Source organism: Hyaena hyaena, unplaced genomic scaffold, assembly GCF_003009895.1.
Source record: "Hyaena hyaena isolate Hyena2069 unplaced genomic scaffold, ASM300989v1 scaffold_288, whole genome shotgun sequence".
Classification (NCBI taxonomy): Eukaryota; Metazoa; Chordata; class Mammalia; order Carnivora; family Hyaenidae; genus Hyaena; species Hyaena hyaena.
In genome coordinates this window covers 49,531-65,435 of record NW_024080922.1, presented here as the reverse complement: position 1 = coordinate 65,435, position 15,905 = coordinate 49,531, and the positions used below count along the sequence as shown (strand labels likewise).

General features: G+C 43.2%; 1 protein-coding gene across 1 annotated transcript in view; it reads left to right on the top strand.

Annotated features, from left to right (window-relative positions):
• Window positions 1-15,905, top strand: part of MTR (5-methyltetrahydrofolate-homocysteine methyltransferase) — a 102,525-nt gene that overhangs the window by 66,435 nt on the left and 20,185 nt on the right. Inside the window, exons 19-24 of the mRNA XM_039247166.1 lie at window positions 245-334; window positions 1,387-1,539; window positions 3,462-3,569; window positions 5,085-5,185; window positions 13,634-13,701; window positions 14,513-14,633. Of these exons, the coding sequence (XP_039103097.1) occupies window positions 245-334; window positions 1,387-1,539; window positions 3,462-3,569; window positions 5,085-5,185; window positions 13,634-13,701; window positions 14,513-14,633 (641 nt within the window). The remainder of the gene's footprint in view (window positions 1-244; window positions 335-1,386; window positions 1,540-3,461; window positions 3,570-5,084; window positions 5,186-13,633; window positions 13,702-14,512; window positions 14,634-15,905) is intronic.

Here is a 15,905-nt window from a genome sequence, read left to right as displayed (position 1 = left end):
TTGAACTTGCCATCTTTTAGGAAACAAAGAATGGAGCCTTACTTTGTCCTTCTAACACAAGCTGAAATCCTAAAACACCTCTCCTTGTCTCCGTCCTTCCCTCAAACGTTAAATGAGATCTTAATTCATGCTGGACACTCAGCTAGGCGCCAGCAGTGTAAAAGAAGAATAAGGCATAGTTTTTTTGCTGCTACCGAACACTGAGGGCCTGTCGTAACCACTCTCTGTCCTAATTTCAACTCAGACTCATGGCAAAGGAGGGAAGAAAGTTATCCAGACTGACGAGTGGAGGAATGGCCCCATTGAAGAGCGCCTCGAGTATGCCCTTGTGAAGGTGAGCTGTGGGAGCACCGGGTGAGTGTGAACAGGCGGGCTGGTGGCACCTTGTGGTGGTTGTTGGCGGGGAGATTCTAAGGACCACCTTCCCTCCCCTTTAGCACACTTGGCAGTGTCTAGAGATAGTTTTGGTTGTCACAGTAGGGGGTGAGGTGTTACTGGCATCCAGTGGCCAGAGATGCTGTAAACCTCCTCTAGTGCACAGGACGGGCCCACATGACAGAGAACTATTCAGCCCAAAATGTCCGTAGTGCCAAGGTCAAGAAAAGCTGTTCTAGGCCAAGTTGCTGTCATTTGATCAACAAGAAAGTCCTGGATCTTCTGCTGATAATTTGAATTTCAGACAACTTAGTCTTGGCTTCAGTGTCCTCATTTGTGAGTCTGGAGAACTTTCGAGTTCTCTTTTTGGCTCTCGAATTTAACTTTCAACTTTTTGAAACTTTTGAGGTTCATATGTTTCAGGTTGTGGAATCACTGAGCCACATCCAGGGGACCTTGAACTGGGGACACCTAGGATGAAGGCTTCATCAGTGAGGGCTGGATGAGTCAGGAGAGGCTTCACAAGTTTGAACTTCGCCTCAGGGTCCTGCCCATTGTCATTCCTCCCCAGCCCAGAGCTTTGCCGTGACAGAACACGCAGATTCCACAGGAGATCTTTAGTAATGTGTAATCTGCTAAACCACCAGGATACACAGTGTATTTTATGATGAATTTGGACTTTACTTACTAGTATTCCTTCTTTCACTGGTAACTCACCATTGCATACTTCCATGGAGCGCTTACCTTGTATCAATAAAGCCAGCTGAGCACTAGGTTATTTCATTTAATCCTTAAAAATAACCACACGAGGCAGGTACTCTGTGACCATTTAGGAAACTGAGCCTTGATAAATTGCTTAGATTGGTGATAGGAGCCAGGATTTGAACCTACGCAATCTGATTCCAAAACCTGTACTCATAAGCTTTTCCGTGATTCATTCTTTATTGGCTGTTTGGCCTTAGGTAGGTTTTTAATGTGATTTTTATCCTTTTTTTTTTTTTTTTTTAATAGGGTATTGAAAAACATATTATTGAGGATACTGAAGAAGCCAGGTTAAACCAGGAAAAATATCCCCGGCCTCTGAATATAATTGAAGGACCTCTCATGAACGGCATGAAAGTTGTCGGTGACCTTTTTGGAGCTGGAAAAATGTTTCTACCTCAGGTTGGCAAAAGATGGGAGTAGTTTTCACAATTGAAAGAAAAAGACTTTGTCCTTTAGTAAATAAATAGCAAGTTTCGGTAGATTTCTCAAGTTCAAATTTTGACAAGAGCTCGTGGCACTGAGATCTGGTCATTCTTTCTGTAAATATACTTCCGAGTAATGTCCGGAAGGTCCATCTTTGGGGTGATGTGCAGGTTGGAGGTCATCTGGAAATTCTTAGCTTTCTGACAGGGAGGGATGCCACATCTTACCCCCAACACCTATCTGCTCTTCCCCAAAGTGAAAACAAAACCCCAGCTTCACGTAAAGTTAATAGTATTAGCATTTGATTTGACCAGCCAGTGTTCATCTTTAAGGATGCTTTTAGAATAGAGATAAGTGTTAAATTTTACGTTTTGAGAAAACCAGAACTCTTATTTTGATTTACAGGAGCTACTAACGTTATCAGTCAGCAAATATATGTGGGGCCATCAGGGTTGGGGCTGCGAGCCATACAGAACAAGGCCCTGTTTTTGTTTTGTTAATTACTCTTTCTGTATTTAACTGAATGCCCACTTTCTTTCATAACATTCACCCTTTTTCTAACAGCTTTTTTGTTGTATAATTAACATACAATGAAGTGCATGTTTGTAGAGGATACTATGTGGAAATGTTAACATGTGCACCAGCGAAACTACCATCCCTGGAGATGAGGAACGATTTGTTGTCCTATCTTCATCTCCTCCAGCCTGTGACAGCTCCTCAGTCTTTGTTTCTCTTGATGTTGACTTTTAACTTTGCATTTTGGAGATGACGTTAGACATGTAGACAAACTGCAAATGTAGTTTGAAAAACGCCTTGTATATCCCTTCCCCAGCTTCCTCCCCAAATGTTAACATTTTTCCTTGACTTTAGTGCAGTTAACATTGGTGTTATGCCATTAAATAAAGACCTTACTCAGATTTAACCAGGTTTTTTAAAATGTTTATTTATTTTTGAGAGAGAGAGAGGCAGAGCACAGATGGGAGCAGGGCAGAGAGAGAAGGAGACACAGAATCTGAAGCAGGCTCCAGGCTCTGAGCTGTCAGCATAGAGCCCGACCTGGGGCCCAAACTCATGAACTGCGAGATCGTGATCTAAGCTGAAGTCAGATGCTTAACCGAGCCACCCAGGCACCCCAGGTGTCACCAGTTTTCCCACTATTGTTTTCTTTTTATTCCAGAATCCCACATTGCTTTTATCCTGGCCTCTCTAACAGCTCCTCAGTCTTCCTTTGTGACCTTGACTTTTGAAGAGTGTAGCTCAGTTTTTTTTGTAGACTGCCCCTCAGTGTGGGTTTGTCTCATGTTTGCTCATTTTTGGCAAGCATAAGAGTGATGCTGTGCCCTTCTCAGCGGCTCATATCAGGAGGCCAGGAATGTTGCTATGTCTCATGACTGGTTATATTAACTTTGATCATTTGGCTAATGGTGTCTGCTGGGTTTCTGCACTGAGAATTTACTTGGAGACCCTGCATGGTATTCCCACCCTTGAATTTTAGCATATGTTGATGAATTTTGTAAAAGGCCCCTTTCTTCGTTAAGCATAAGCCTTTAATTATAAGTAAATTGTAGTGCTGGGGATCGAGGTGAGAAGGCTGAGAAGGGGCTCTGGTGGAAATGGGTGCACAGAACTTGGAGAAGCGATGGGCAGCCTTCTAGGCTAAGAAACAGCAGTGTGCAGAGGTTCGGCTCCTAGCCTTGTTTTCCTTCTGTGCCTCATTCATTGTCTTTCCCCACAGGGAACTCATTCCTGATCCTGTCTTCTGTCAAAAGCAGACTCCAGTGTGGCTGACCCGAGGCCAGAGCTTGTGTTCTTAGTTTATGCTAAGATTTCATGAGGGGCTTTTAGCAACCATTCAGGTGCTTTGGTAAATGATGCTGGACTCTGTGTATTTTTCCTAGGTTATAAAGTCAGCTCGAGTCATGAAGAAGGCTGTTGGCCACCTTATTCCTTTCATGGAAAAAGAAAGAGAAGAAAATAAAATGCATGCTGGCACAGAAGAGGAAGAGGCAAGTCATTTTGTCCAGGCCGGTGGGCCCCGTGAGGAATTGGTCTCAAAGACTGTTACTGGGGTGGGGCAGGGACCATGGGGGTTGGCTGTGCCTGTCATTGACGATAAAATAGAGCAGTGATCTTTTACCGAGTATACCCTGGGATTTTCCTCTAAATGTGGCTTTATGAATTTTTAATATGAACGTAGGTTTTCAAATAGAGCCCATGATTTCAAAACAAAACCAGTTTGTTCATCTATTGACCATTTTCAAAGTTCCTACTATGTGCCAGGTACTGTGCTAGACACTGTAGCTAGGGAGATGGATCCCTCCCCTGAGGTGACTGAGTAATGTTTGGCTTTGGAGAACCTCTTGACTGAGTTTTCTCTGTACACTGGTAACGTCCTTGGCTCTGCTTGTGGGTCCAATTTAATTCTTTTTTTTTTAATTTTTTAAAAATTTATTTCTGAGAGAGAGAGAGAGAGAGCAGGGGAGGGTCAGAGGGAGAGACACAGAATCTGAAACAGTCTCTAGGCTCTGAGCTAGCTGTCAGCGCAGAGCCCGATGCGAGGCTCGAACCCATGAACCATGAGATCATGACTTAAGCCAAAGTCGGACACTCAGCTGACTGAGCCACCCAGGTGCCCCTGATCCAATTTAATTCTTGTTGGCTGTCCCACCAGAGTAAATCATTAAGCTTTGACCTTGTTTAGCTCCCCAAGAAGCTCAACCAGCTTTGCCCTGGGATTCTGAATCCTTAAATTCTTGTGAGTTTCTGAATGGCTCTGCCAGACCTCCCACTTGCCTTGGGTGCCTTTTTCTTTTCTTTTTTTTTTTTTTAAATTTTTTAATTTATTTCTGAGAGAGAGACAGTGTGAGCAGGGGAGGGTCAGAGAGAGAGGGAGATACAGAATCTGAAACAGGCTCCAGGCTCTGAGCCAGCTGTCAGCACAGAGCCCGACGTGGGGCTCGAACCCACGAACCGCGAGATCAGGACCTGAGCCAAAGTCGGACACTCAACCGACTGAGCCACCCAGGCGCCCCTCTTTTTTAAAATTAACTAATTAACTGAGGGAGAGGTTGCTGGCCGGGCATAGGACGATGGTACTGAAGAAACCAAAGATAATTAAATGGCCTGTGCCAGGCTGTTGAGATGGTGGTTCAGATTCTGATAGGCTGTTTGAGGTCCACCAGCTGCTCCCTCTGTTCCCTCGCACCCCTTCCTGCTCACAATAAATATTTCTCTGTGTTTTTGCAGTTAAAGATCCGTTTTTCAGCTACTGGGATGTGTTATATTCGAACTTAAAACTGTTCTTTGAGGTGATGGGACCTGTGCTTGAAGCTCCCTTTGCTCCCCCGCTAGGCAGGCCGCCTTTGAACTGCTCGAGGGCACAGCTTTGTACATGCAGAGCACGTGGTGTGGGTTCTGGGTCTGTCTCTGAGGCAGTCTCGACCCCTGTCTGGCTCCAGAGACTTAAGTTGCTCTGTGCTGAGTGGCTACACCGGTGCTCAGCTGCTTGTCTTGCTCCCTAGGACCCCTACCAGGGCACCATCGTGTTGGCCACCGTGAAGGGGGACGTGCACGACATAGGCAAGAACATAGTTGGCGTCGTCCTTGGCTGCAACAATTTCAGGTGAGTTAAGACCCACCTCTCTCATCCCCTTTCCAATTTAAAAATAAAAGCATTTGCAGCAATGATTCTGTATGGGTTGGGAGGGGCCATGGGTGTTGGAGGTTATTTTTAATTTCTGTTTCTGACTCTGTTTTCCCACTTTCTACATTGAACACACCTTTTCAAATGAAATCATCAGTAAGTCTGTCACCTGTTAATCTGGTTGATAAGGACAAAGGGAACAGTGAAAACTATTCAGGCAGGGTCAGAACAAACAAGAGGCTTCTTGAGAATTGACCTTGGGCTAGCGGCTTTAATTATTGGAACACTGGGTTCCTGCCCGTAGTCAGCGGCCTGGAGCACATTCTCTTTTTCTTCTTTTTCTTCTCAGTAAACTGATGGCAGTCTTACAGCTGAGATCTTATACGACTTTGGCTGAATGGGCTTTTATAAGAAGGCTGTGACTGTACAATTCTCTCCTTCCTCTGCTTAGAACAGGACTCTGCATGCCTCTCGGAAATGATGCAGCTAGATTTTGGAATGTTGTACAGAAGTAAAGTCTCTTGCTGATGTAGCTTTTTATAGTGGATAAATATTCAGCACTAAATTACTTCCATGTGAAAGCTGATGACCTATAGTAAGTGTATGTTTTGCTCAGATTTCAACATATTCTTTACGATCCAAAGCCTAATATAACTAATGCCTTCTCTGGTCCATGTCCAGCCAACAGTCGCTTTGAGTCACGGACTGCCTTCCAACATACTCTTTGCTCTGTGAAGAGTAGAGCCAGGCCTGTGGCACAGCTGTGGTCCCTCACGGGTCTCTCCAGCTGTCCAGTTAACCCTAACAGCCCATCCCTCCTGTCTACTTAGTTAACCACCTCTGCACTCGAGGCCAACTTAATGCAACCAAGAAGCTCTCAGGAAGCTGGAAACAGAGGAACGGTGTCAGGATGGCACTTCTGCCTCTGTCTTCACATGCACTTCTGTTTTCTGCCAACTCACTGTCAAAACACTTAGCCCTCTCTCCCAGTCCTGCAGATGAGGAATTTTGTTCTTGGGATGTATTTATTCTTTTTTAAATGGTAAATACATTGGAGGTTGTTGTCATGAGATTTCAGCTATAGAATAAGTATTTGGACAAGGGGTTTGCTTCCTGAAATCTACATCTCTGGTCCTGTCTCACCTTTTCAAACCTGACTTTTGTTTCTATTTGCATTCATCACAATTAGTCAGAATTGAATTTATTTATTTATTTATTTTTAAACATTTTTTTTTTAATTTTTTTTTTTAACATTTTTTATTTATTTCTAGGAGAGAGAGAGAGAGACAGCGTGAGCAGGGGAGGGTCAGAGAGAGAGGGAGTCACAGACTGAAACAGGCTCCAGGCTCTGAGCTGGCAGTCAGCACAGAGCCCGACGCGGGGCTTGAACCCACGAACCGTGAGATCATGACCCAAGCGAAAGTCGGACGCTTAACCGACTAAGCCACCCAGGNGCTCCAGGCTCTGAGCTGGCAGTCAGCACAGAGCCCGACGCGGGGCTTGAACCCACGAACCGTGAGATCATGACCCAAGCGAAAGTCGGACGCTTAACCGACTAAGCCACCCAGGCGCCCCGGTCAGAATTGAATTTAGCTTATAAATGTTTATAGATCGTCTGCTACACACCACACATTATACTAGAGATACCAAGATGATTTAGTCGACTTTTCTTAAGAAACTCAAGAAAGTTACTGTTTATGAGGCTAATAGCCAGGTACCTATACAAATGTAATCATGGTCCAGAAACTTGAAAAATAGCAGCTTGTAGTAGTTCTTGAGATATTATTGTCATGAGTTTATAATTTTTTATTTTCAGAAAGTGGATAAGTAGCTAAGAGAATCACACTAGGAATGTTTTCCCTTCCAGTTAAAGATGCTTTAAGAGGCGGGGGTGGGGTGGCGGGGGGGACTGTGGCATTTCTCCAGGGTGCTACTCCAGCTGAGTGTCAGCACCTGTGAAAGCCTGCTTATCAAACTCGAGCTTTCCTCCAGCACATCCAGGTCCTCTGCCCTGTGCATTGAAGGTCTGCTCCCCTTTGCTCATAAGTCTAACTGGAGAAACATCTTCTGCTGAAACTGTAATTACTCCTTTTACAAAAACATAAGTGAGTATGCAAACCTTTTCTATTACGACAGACACCCTTCTGGGTCTTGTGCCTCTTAACATGTGGCCCCCTGGTCAGTTTAGTGTTATGTATTATCTAGTAGGCAGGTGCCCCCCGCCACCCCCACTTCTACCTTATGTAGTTAAATGTATACTTTGGCTGAGCCTCTGGATTCTAGACTGGATCTGGGCTGAACCACCCCGCTGGTGAGTGAGTTTAGCAAACTGTCCAGTCTCAAATCCTGAGGCAGCTTTCTAGCTCCTGGCTCTTTGTCATTGATGCAGAAAATCTCACACGGTGGTAAGGATATTTTTCTTTTTGAAGAAAAAAGAAGTCAGGAGGACTAAAGGTGATTGTTCTGTCCTGACAAAGAACATTTTTATGGGGATGATGCATTAGATTCTGTGATCTAGTAGAACATATAAATTTAAGAATTTGAATAGACCTAAGAGATAGATCCACTACAAGACTACTAATACCTAACATTTGTTTACCACTTCACAAATGAGCTAGTGCTTTTATATCACTGATTTTTCTGTTTTCTGTCTTTTCCTGATGTTTTTCTTTTTCTTTCTTTTCTTTTATCCTTCCTTCTTAGGGTTTTGATCCTGCTTTGCCTGCTTCATTTACTGTCTTTCACATTTTACAGCTGAGGAAACTGAGGCTTAGAGAAGTTAAGGGGTTTCTTCATGGTCACAGAATTAGCAAAATCAGCAAGTGGCAAGCCATATACTCGGCTTCTGATTCCAAAAGTCTCAAGACTCTGTGTGCTGTCATTTTATCTTCCACCATTGAGTATAAAGTTAAACAACTTTAACTGTAATATTTAATATTAATATTCTAGTTAAGTTCCTCTTAAGTAATTTAAAATATTGAAAAATGTTTTTTGATCAGATATTACATGAAAATGGATTTTAGATATGCTCCTTAATAATTATTATATAAAAAGAAAGTGTGGGAGCATCAGGGTGGCTCATCCAGTTGAGAGTCTGACTCTTGATTTCAGCTCAGGTCATGATCTCATCGTTCGTGGGTTCAAGCCCTGCATTGGGCTCTGCACTGACAGCATGGAGCCTGCTTGGGATTCTGTCTCTCCCTCTCTCACTGCCCCTCTCCTGCTTGTGCGCTCTCTTTCAAAATAAACATTAAAAAAAATGCACACTGGTAATGCACAGGTATATGCACACTGTAAACACAGGTAATGCACACTGTTTAATTGTGTGAGAAAAAGGATATGTCAGTAGAAAATTTAAAATTAGGTTTAATTTAAAATTATATTGGGGTGCCTGAGTGGCTCAGTTGGTTAAGTGTCCAACTTTGGCTCAGGTTATGATATCGTGGTTCGTGAGTCTGAACCGCATGTTGGGCTCTGTGCTGACAAGCTAAGAACCTGGAGCCTGCTTTGGATACTGTGGCCCCCCCTCTCTCTGTCCCTCCCCTGATCGTGCTCTATCTCAGTCTGTCTCTCAAAAATAAATAAATGTTAAAAAATTTAAAAAAATAAAATTAGATATCTTATATCTAGTATTTTAAAAATATGGATCTGGTGAAACAGATAATAATAACAGAGGCCTATTTATATTTAACCAGTGGTTGCTAATCTAACTGTCTAATATGAGTAAAAATTAAGCAATAAACAGATGGCTGTAAATGAAATAGTTTCAAACTGAATAATGTCATAGTGTTCAGTTGGGTGAAAAAGAAGACTGTATCTAAGTCAAGGGCAAACTAGTCCAGTCTGTCCTATGCACCACACATACTCACCTGATAATTATTCAAAGACTTTCAACCATATATATATGGGGGAGGGGTATTATATAGTTTTCCTGGCTTATTGAGGTGTAATTGACCTATAATATTGTATCAGTTTAAGGTGTACAATGTATTGATTTGGTACACTTGCATATTGCACTATGATTACCACCATAGTGTTAGCCAACACCACCTTCGCTTCATATAGTTATCATTTCTTTTTTATTGTGGTGAGAACATTTTCTCCACATCCTGGCCAATGCTTGTTACCCCTCGGCTTTCTGAGAACAGCCATTCTAACAGGTGTGAGGTAATAATCTCATTATGGGTTCGATTGGCATTTTCCTGAAGATGAGTGATACTGAGCATCTTCTGATAAACATTGTTGGTCCTTCAGATGTCTCCTTTGGAAAAATACCTATTCAGTTCCTCTTCCCAACTTGTTATATTTGAAAGGAGGACTTTCCAGAATTTATTTTTTTTAATTTTTTAAAAAGGAGAAATGGAAACAGATTCTGTCAGCACCACTTAACCACAAATCAGACTTTGGTGGGGGACTGCAGTGTGGTTGGGTACTTCCATCTGGTGGTAGCATGTGTGAATTGCAGGATCAGAGATAAATGCCATCTCTGTTCACTTCCCTACACGAGACCCCAAATATGATGCACTATGAATGGGTGCAGGTGCAAGGCTTTGATTTTCCTTTTTAATTTTTCTAGAGAATATCTAGAATACTTCTAGAAAGTAAAATGGACTTTATTATAGTATTGTATGTATTCTCATGTAGTATTGGATACCTTTGCTAAAGCATCGAGTGCAGCTTTTATTTCTGAATTAAAAGCTCAAATTAAATGCTTGCATTTAAAGCTCTGTTGTAAACACTTTAGAAAGATGATTTTTAAAATCGTTTTCCCATAACATAGATTTTTAAATTCTCTTTAGTCTATCCTGTGGCATAATATAAGAATGTGGATCGGAAGAGGCCTGAGGACATGGAGTACATGGCTCCAAGTGAAGAAACCAGGGGAAAATAAAGGGAAATGGAGATTTAGGTGGGGGAAACAGGAAGTTGCAGTAAAGAGGAAGGACAGTGGAAAGGGATGATGGGAAGAATGGCGGCAGCCATAGAAGGCCCCCTTCCCTGTTCCACCCCCGCTACCACCCAGGCTTCAGGTCCTTTGCTTCAGCTAAAGTTCCCCAGGGCTGGGTGGTTCATCATTCTGGACCTTTAGTGCCAATATCTGTGTGGACTACAGTCTTTTTTCCTTCATCCAGCTAATACCTACTTTTTTCAAATTCAGCCTAGGTATCTCCCTCTAGGGATGCTTCTAACATTGGTTTAGATGGCTTCCCTCAACATGCCACAAATGTCACACTGTATTCAAATTCCAAACCTGCCAATACTTTCTCAGCTCAGGTGTGTGTGGAATCCCTTTTCCCTTGAGGGTGGGGGTGGGAGCGGCCTCCATCCGGGTTGCTTATCCCTGGTGGTGAGCAACCACCTTCATGCATCTCAGTGCTGTAAATATTACTCTCTGTGCATGAAAGTTCTCCCCTGATGAATGATGCGTTTGTTTCCCAATATTCTTAAGACAGGCTAATAAATTGGAAGTTGAACTTGTGTCCCAGTTGCCTAACCCATTGTTCTTAGACCTCTTCTTTCCTCACTCACCATAGGTTTTCTCTGTCTTTTCCTGATTTCTCCTTCTCTGTGCGACCCCTAAATAGGGGAATACTCCAGGGCTCAGGCTTTAGACCTCTTCTCTGTCCTGTTACCCAGGGTGGTGCTTCTCAGGACATCATGTGCCTTCCCTTCCCTTGGGAGTCTTGTTAAAAGTCAGACCTGAGGAAAGTAGGTCTGGACCTGAGCCTCTGCAGTTCTGAAGAATTCCCAGGGGGCACACCCAGGCCAACAAGGCCCCACGAAGGACTTTTCTCCTCTAGTCTCATGACTTTTTAACACCATCATTTGGTGCCAGGTGCCAGGTTCTGTCTCCAGCATGGACCCCTCACCAAAACCCGACTCACGTATCCAGTTGACCACCTGAGAGCTTCATTTGGATATCTAAAGAAATTTCAAACCTACTATTTTGAAAATTGCACTAGTTACCACCCTTTAAGATGCCCTCTCTGACCTCTGTGCCTATAGTCCCCTCCTTCCCGCATTTCTGTCCAGCCACAAGGCCTCCTTACTGTCCTCAAACAAAGCCAGCATGCATAAGATGTTCCCGAAGGACATACTGCTCAAAACAAGAGAAAGGAACAAGAGCAAGTGGATTCTCGCCATCCGACTGATGATTTGTAATTGAATTTTGAAAATAACATATGACGTTGAGCAGTCAGCTTTCAAATGTATGCCTTCTTGTCTTGATTTAAAAGCAGTATACTATTGTGCTTAATTTTGTATGCAACAGTCTATATTTGGTCCTACTTTAACAAAAGATGCAGTTACCAGCCGTTTCCCAATATGCTGAAAACCAAAATGTGGCGTCATCTCACTGTGCTTGGGACCTTCCCTCCCACATCAGTAAAACCCACAGCATTCACTCTCTGCCTGGTTAGTGCCGACAAAGCTGAATATAGTTATCGATGATTTGAAATTGTCTGCTTTTTAATGAGGATTCTGTATGGGCTGGGTTTTATTTATTTTTTTAAATTTTAAGTAATAATGGAAGCAAGCTAAAAAGTGAGTATAAAACGTTACATAAATGAGAAATGGGACTCCTTCCTGTCAGCTACCCTCTCTCACCAGATGATGGTGTGTCAAGTAGTAGTTGATTGATTTTTTGAAAATTATTTTGCCTATTTATTTTTTTTTAAATGTTTGTGGGTTTTGTTTGTTTTGTTTTATTTTTTTTTTGAGAGAGACAGAGCAAGCAGGGGAGGGGCAGAGAGAGAGGGAGACACAGAATCCAAAGCAGGCTCTGAGCTGTCAGCACGAAGCCCGATGCGGGGCTCGAACCCATGAACTCTGAGATCATGCCCTGAGCTGAAGTTGGCTGCTTAACCAACCGAGCCACCCAGGTGCCCCAAATTATTTTGCCTATTTTAATTGTTGACAATATGAAAGAGGTGGAAATCATGCTGTGAAATGCATACACATGATGAAATTAAGTTGTAAAAATGACCGCCATGATGGGTACTTTCTAAATCTCAAACAGAGGAGTCGTACGTGGAACATTGTCCAGGGCAGGAATCCTCTGCGTTCAGAAAGCTGCCTCTTCTATGAATTGAAGACCTCCTCCAGTCTTACTCTGTCCCACAGAGCAGCCCTTGCATCCTCTGCTCTGTGCCTGCCCTCTTTCTTGTGTGTGGTCCCCAGTTCCCTGGGTCAGCTTTTCCTTTGAGTCTCTCACCCTGTCTCCCTCAGTGATCCTCTCTCTGGTTCCGTCTCCCTCTCGCGTGGCTCAGTAACCAGATTGTCTTATCGTCCGCTTTCCGTGGGCAGGAACTGACCTCTTCCTGATTATCCTTCATACTGGCTTCCAGCTAGTCTCTCCTGTCCAGTAGATGTTAACTTTTACTGAGTGAGCTTGCCCAGCGTTTTTATCGGCCTCAATGGCCAAGAGAATGGGTGTTGGTGTCAGATCGTGCGTGGTTCATGTCCCAAATCTGCTGCTAATTAGTTGTGTGACTGAACAAGTTACTTAACATCTCTGGGCCCTTCTTTAGTAAAATGGGGCCCATAGTGGTGCTTGCCTCATGGGCCACTTTGAAGGTGAAATGAGATTGCTTATGCAGAAAGCTTACATGGTGGAGACGGCCACGTGTCCACTGACAGAACAAATAGAATGCGTGTATCCATCGTGATAAGTGAAATAAGCCAAATATAAGGACAAATGATATATGAGTTCACTTACACAAATGTCTACAATAGGCAGATTCAGAAAGACAACTGAGGGGAATGGGGAACTGTTGCTGAATGATTAGAGTTTCTATTTGCGGTGACGACTGAGTATTAAAAATAAATAGTGGTTATGGTTGCACAACACTGACTGGCTCTAATTAGTGCCACTGAATTTTAAGCTTAATGGTTAGAAGGGCACATGGTATTTTGTGTATTTTACCAGAGCTTAAAAAAAGAATAATGTAGGGATGCCTGGGTGGCTCAGTTGGTTAAGCATCTGACTCTTGATCTCAGCTCAGGTCAGGATCTCATGGTTCGTGAGTTCAGGCTCCGCCTCGGGCTCTACATTGATGGTGCGGGGCTCGCTTGGGATTCTATCTCCTTCTCTGTGCCCCTCACCTACTTGTTCTCTCTCTCTCTCTCTGTTAATAGAAATAAACTTAAAAAAATAATAACATAGTATGCCAAAAATAATCGAATCATATATCTTGAATGGGTGAATTTTATACTGTGTGAATTCAGTGTCAGTAAAGCTGTTTTAAAAATCTCAGCTTAGCGCCTGGCATGTGGTAAGTACCTAATAAATGGTGGTTATAGTTGTGATTGTCAATCCTTAGCAAGTCACTGTGATTCCAATTTATATTAGAGGAGTATTTGATGGCTAAGTAAGGCTTTGTCTCTGTGGGTTCTCATCAATTTTCTCACCTCATTTCTGTCCCTCAGAGTTATTGATTTAGGGGTCATGACTCCCTGCGACAAGATACTGAAAGCTGCTCTTGACCACAAAGCAGGTACTGTGCTACAGACTTTGGGCCCTCCGAGTGTCCTTTCCCCCATGTCTGTCCGTCAGTGAGTGGTGACGCCCCAGCCCGTTCTGACAGGTGCCAGCTCTAGCTCCTCCTGTGAGGGAGCTGTTTTCATTGTCCTTGATGGTAGGGGTTGAATCGGTGAATAGACGACTTTGAAACTCCATGCAGCTCAGAAGATGGGGAATGAAACAGGTTTCTTATTACAGGGTTGCGTTAGATTTTTTTTTTTTTTTGGTGTCGTTTTTATGTTTCTTCAGATACTGGTATGTTCAAGTTCTGGAAGTCATGAACAATGTGTTTTATTTGCATGGCTTCCCCCAATTGTGGCAAGTACGTTGTTGCAACTTTAAGTTACAAATCCCATATATTATCTAAAGCAAACAAAGTGAAACTCCCCAATCAGAAAAGATGTTTTAGAATTAGAAATGGGGAGTTGATGGGGCGCCTGGGTGGCTTAGTCGGTTAAGCGTCCGACTTTCGCTTAGGTCATGATCTCGCGGTTCGTGGGTTCGGGCCCCGCGTCGGGCTCTGTGCTGACTGCCAGCTCAGAGCCCGGAGCCTGTTTCAGTCTGTGACTCCCTCTCTCTCTGACCCTCCCCTGCTCACGCTGTCTCTCTCTCTCTCTCCTAGAAATAAAAAAAAAAAGAAAAAGAAAAAAAAAAGAAAGAAATGGGGAGTTGATGTTAGGTCTTATGGTCTTTATTACAAAGCTGCTAAAATGAGTCTTCTATACTTCTCTGCTTTTTCTCTCCTCTTCCTTCTCACTGTCCTTTCTTCTTTTTTGAAATACTAGATATAATTGGCTTGTCAGGACTCATCACTCCTTCCCTGGATGAAATGATTTTTGTTGCCAAGGAAATGGAGAGGTTGGCTATAAAGATTCCATTGTTGATTGGAGGGGCAACCACATCAAGGTAAGTCACGCTAACGAGCTGCTTGCTTTCCCTTAAATTCTTTTTTAAAAAGGTGGGGTTTTTTTAGTGTTGTTATTTATTTTTGAGACAGAGAGAGAGACCAAGCATGAGTGGGGAAAGGGCAGAGAGAGAGAGGGAGACACAGAATCGGAAGCAGGCTCCAGGCTCTGAGCTGTCAGCACAGAGCCCGATACGGGACTTGAACTCATGGACTATGAGATCATGACCTGAGCCCAAGTCAGACTACTCAGCTGACTAAGCCACCCAGGCGCCCCTTCCCTTAAATTCTTTTAAATGCCAATGTTTAAAAACAGCAATGAAACCTGGGTTGTTTTTGAATTATACTCAGCACATCGGTTCCTTATTGTATAAGGGCATGAGCTTTCAGTTTTCACTTAGACAGGAGCCTGGGCCAGGACACTTTTGGAGCATGCTCTAGGAGACTTCCTCTGTGACCACCCCACCCTTTGCCTTTTTTGGGATTCTTTGGCTTATTGTTGTCTTTTCCTTAATCTTCTCTCCTCCCATTTGGTTCTTGAGATTTCTGTTAAACACTCTTCTGGAAATCAAACCAAGTGGAGAAGGTGTATTTTTTGGCACAAAGACATGGCTTGAACTTCAGCGCACTCTCTGTCTCAAAGCAGGTATCTGATTGAGTAATAAATACAGGTTCCCTTGAAGAAACTCCAACCTGGAAATAGTTGAGGCAGAAGGCCAGCCTAGCAAGAATGAATCAGAGAATCACCTTGGGAAGTTGTTTTTAAAGGGGGAACCTTTGGAGAACCTTTGGGTTAAGCAATTTAAAGGAGAGAAAGTTCTAAGTTGGTCACATGGCCAGGTTGGTTCTGCCCGATTTCAGCCTCATATAAATGGAATCCTGTTGCATGTAATCTTATGTGTCTGGCTTATTTTGTGCAGTGTTATTATACCTGGGGTGTCCAGACCGCTTGTTGCAGGAGTTGCTGTTCCCTTGTGGTGTAATATCCCAGCGTGTAATATACTAGGACTTAGTTATCCATGCAGCTGTGGGGGGTGTTGGGTTTTTCCAGTGTGGGGCTGTTTGGCAGAATGCCAACTCGCTGGGTCATATGCATGTGATTGATCATTGGTGTTGGACGTTGCTGGGTAGTTTTCCGAGGTGATTGTATTAGTTTACACTCCCACTGGCATTTATGAGAGTTCCAGTTATCCCACACCCTTTTCAATTTTATCCATTTTGGTAGGTATGTAATCACATCCTGGTAAGGTTTTCATTTGTGTTTCCTTGCTGAC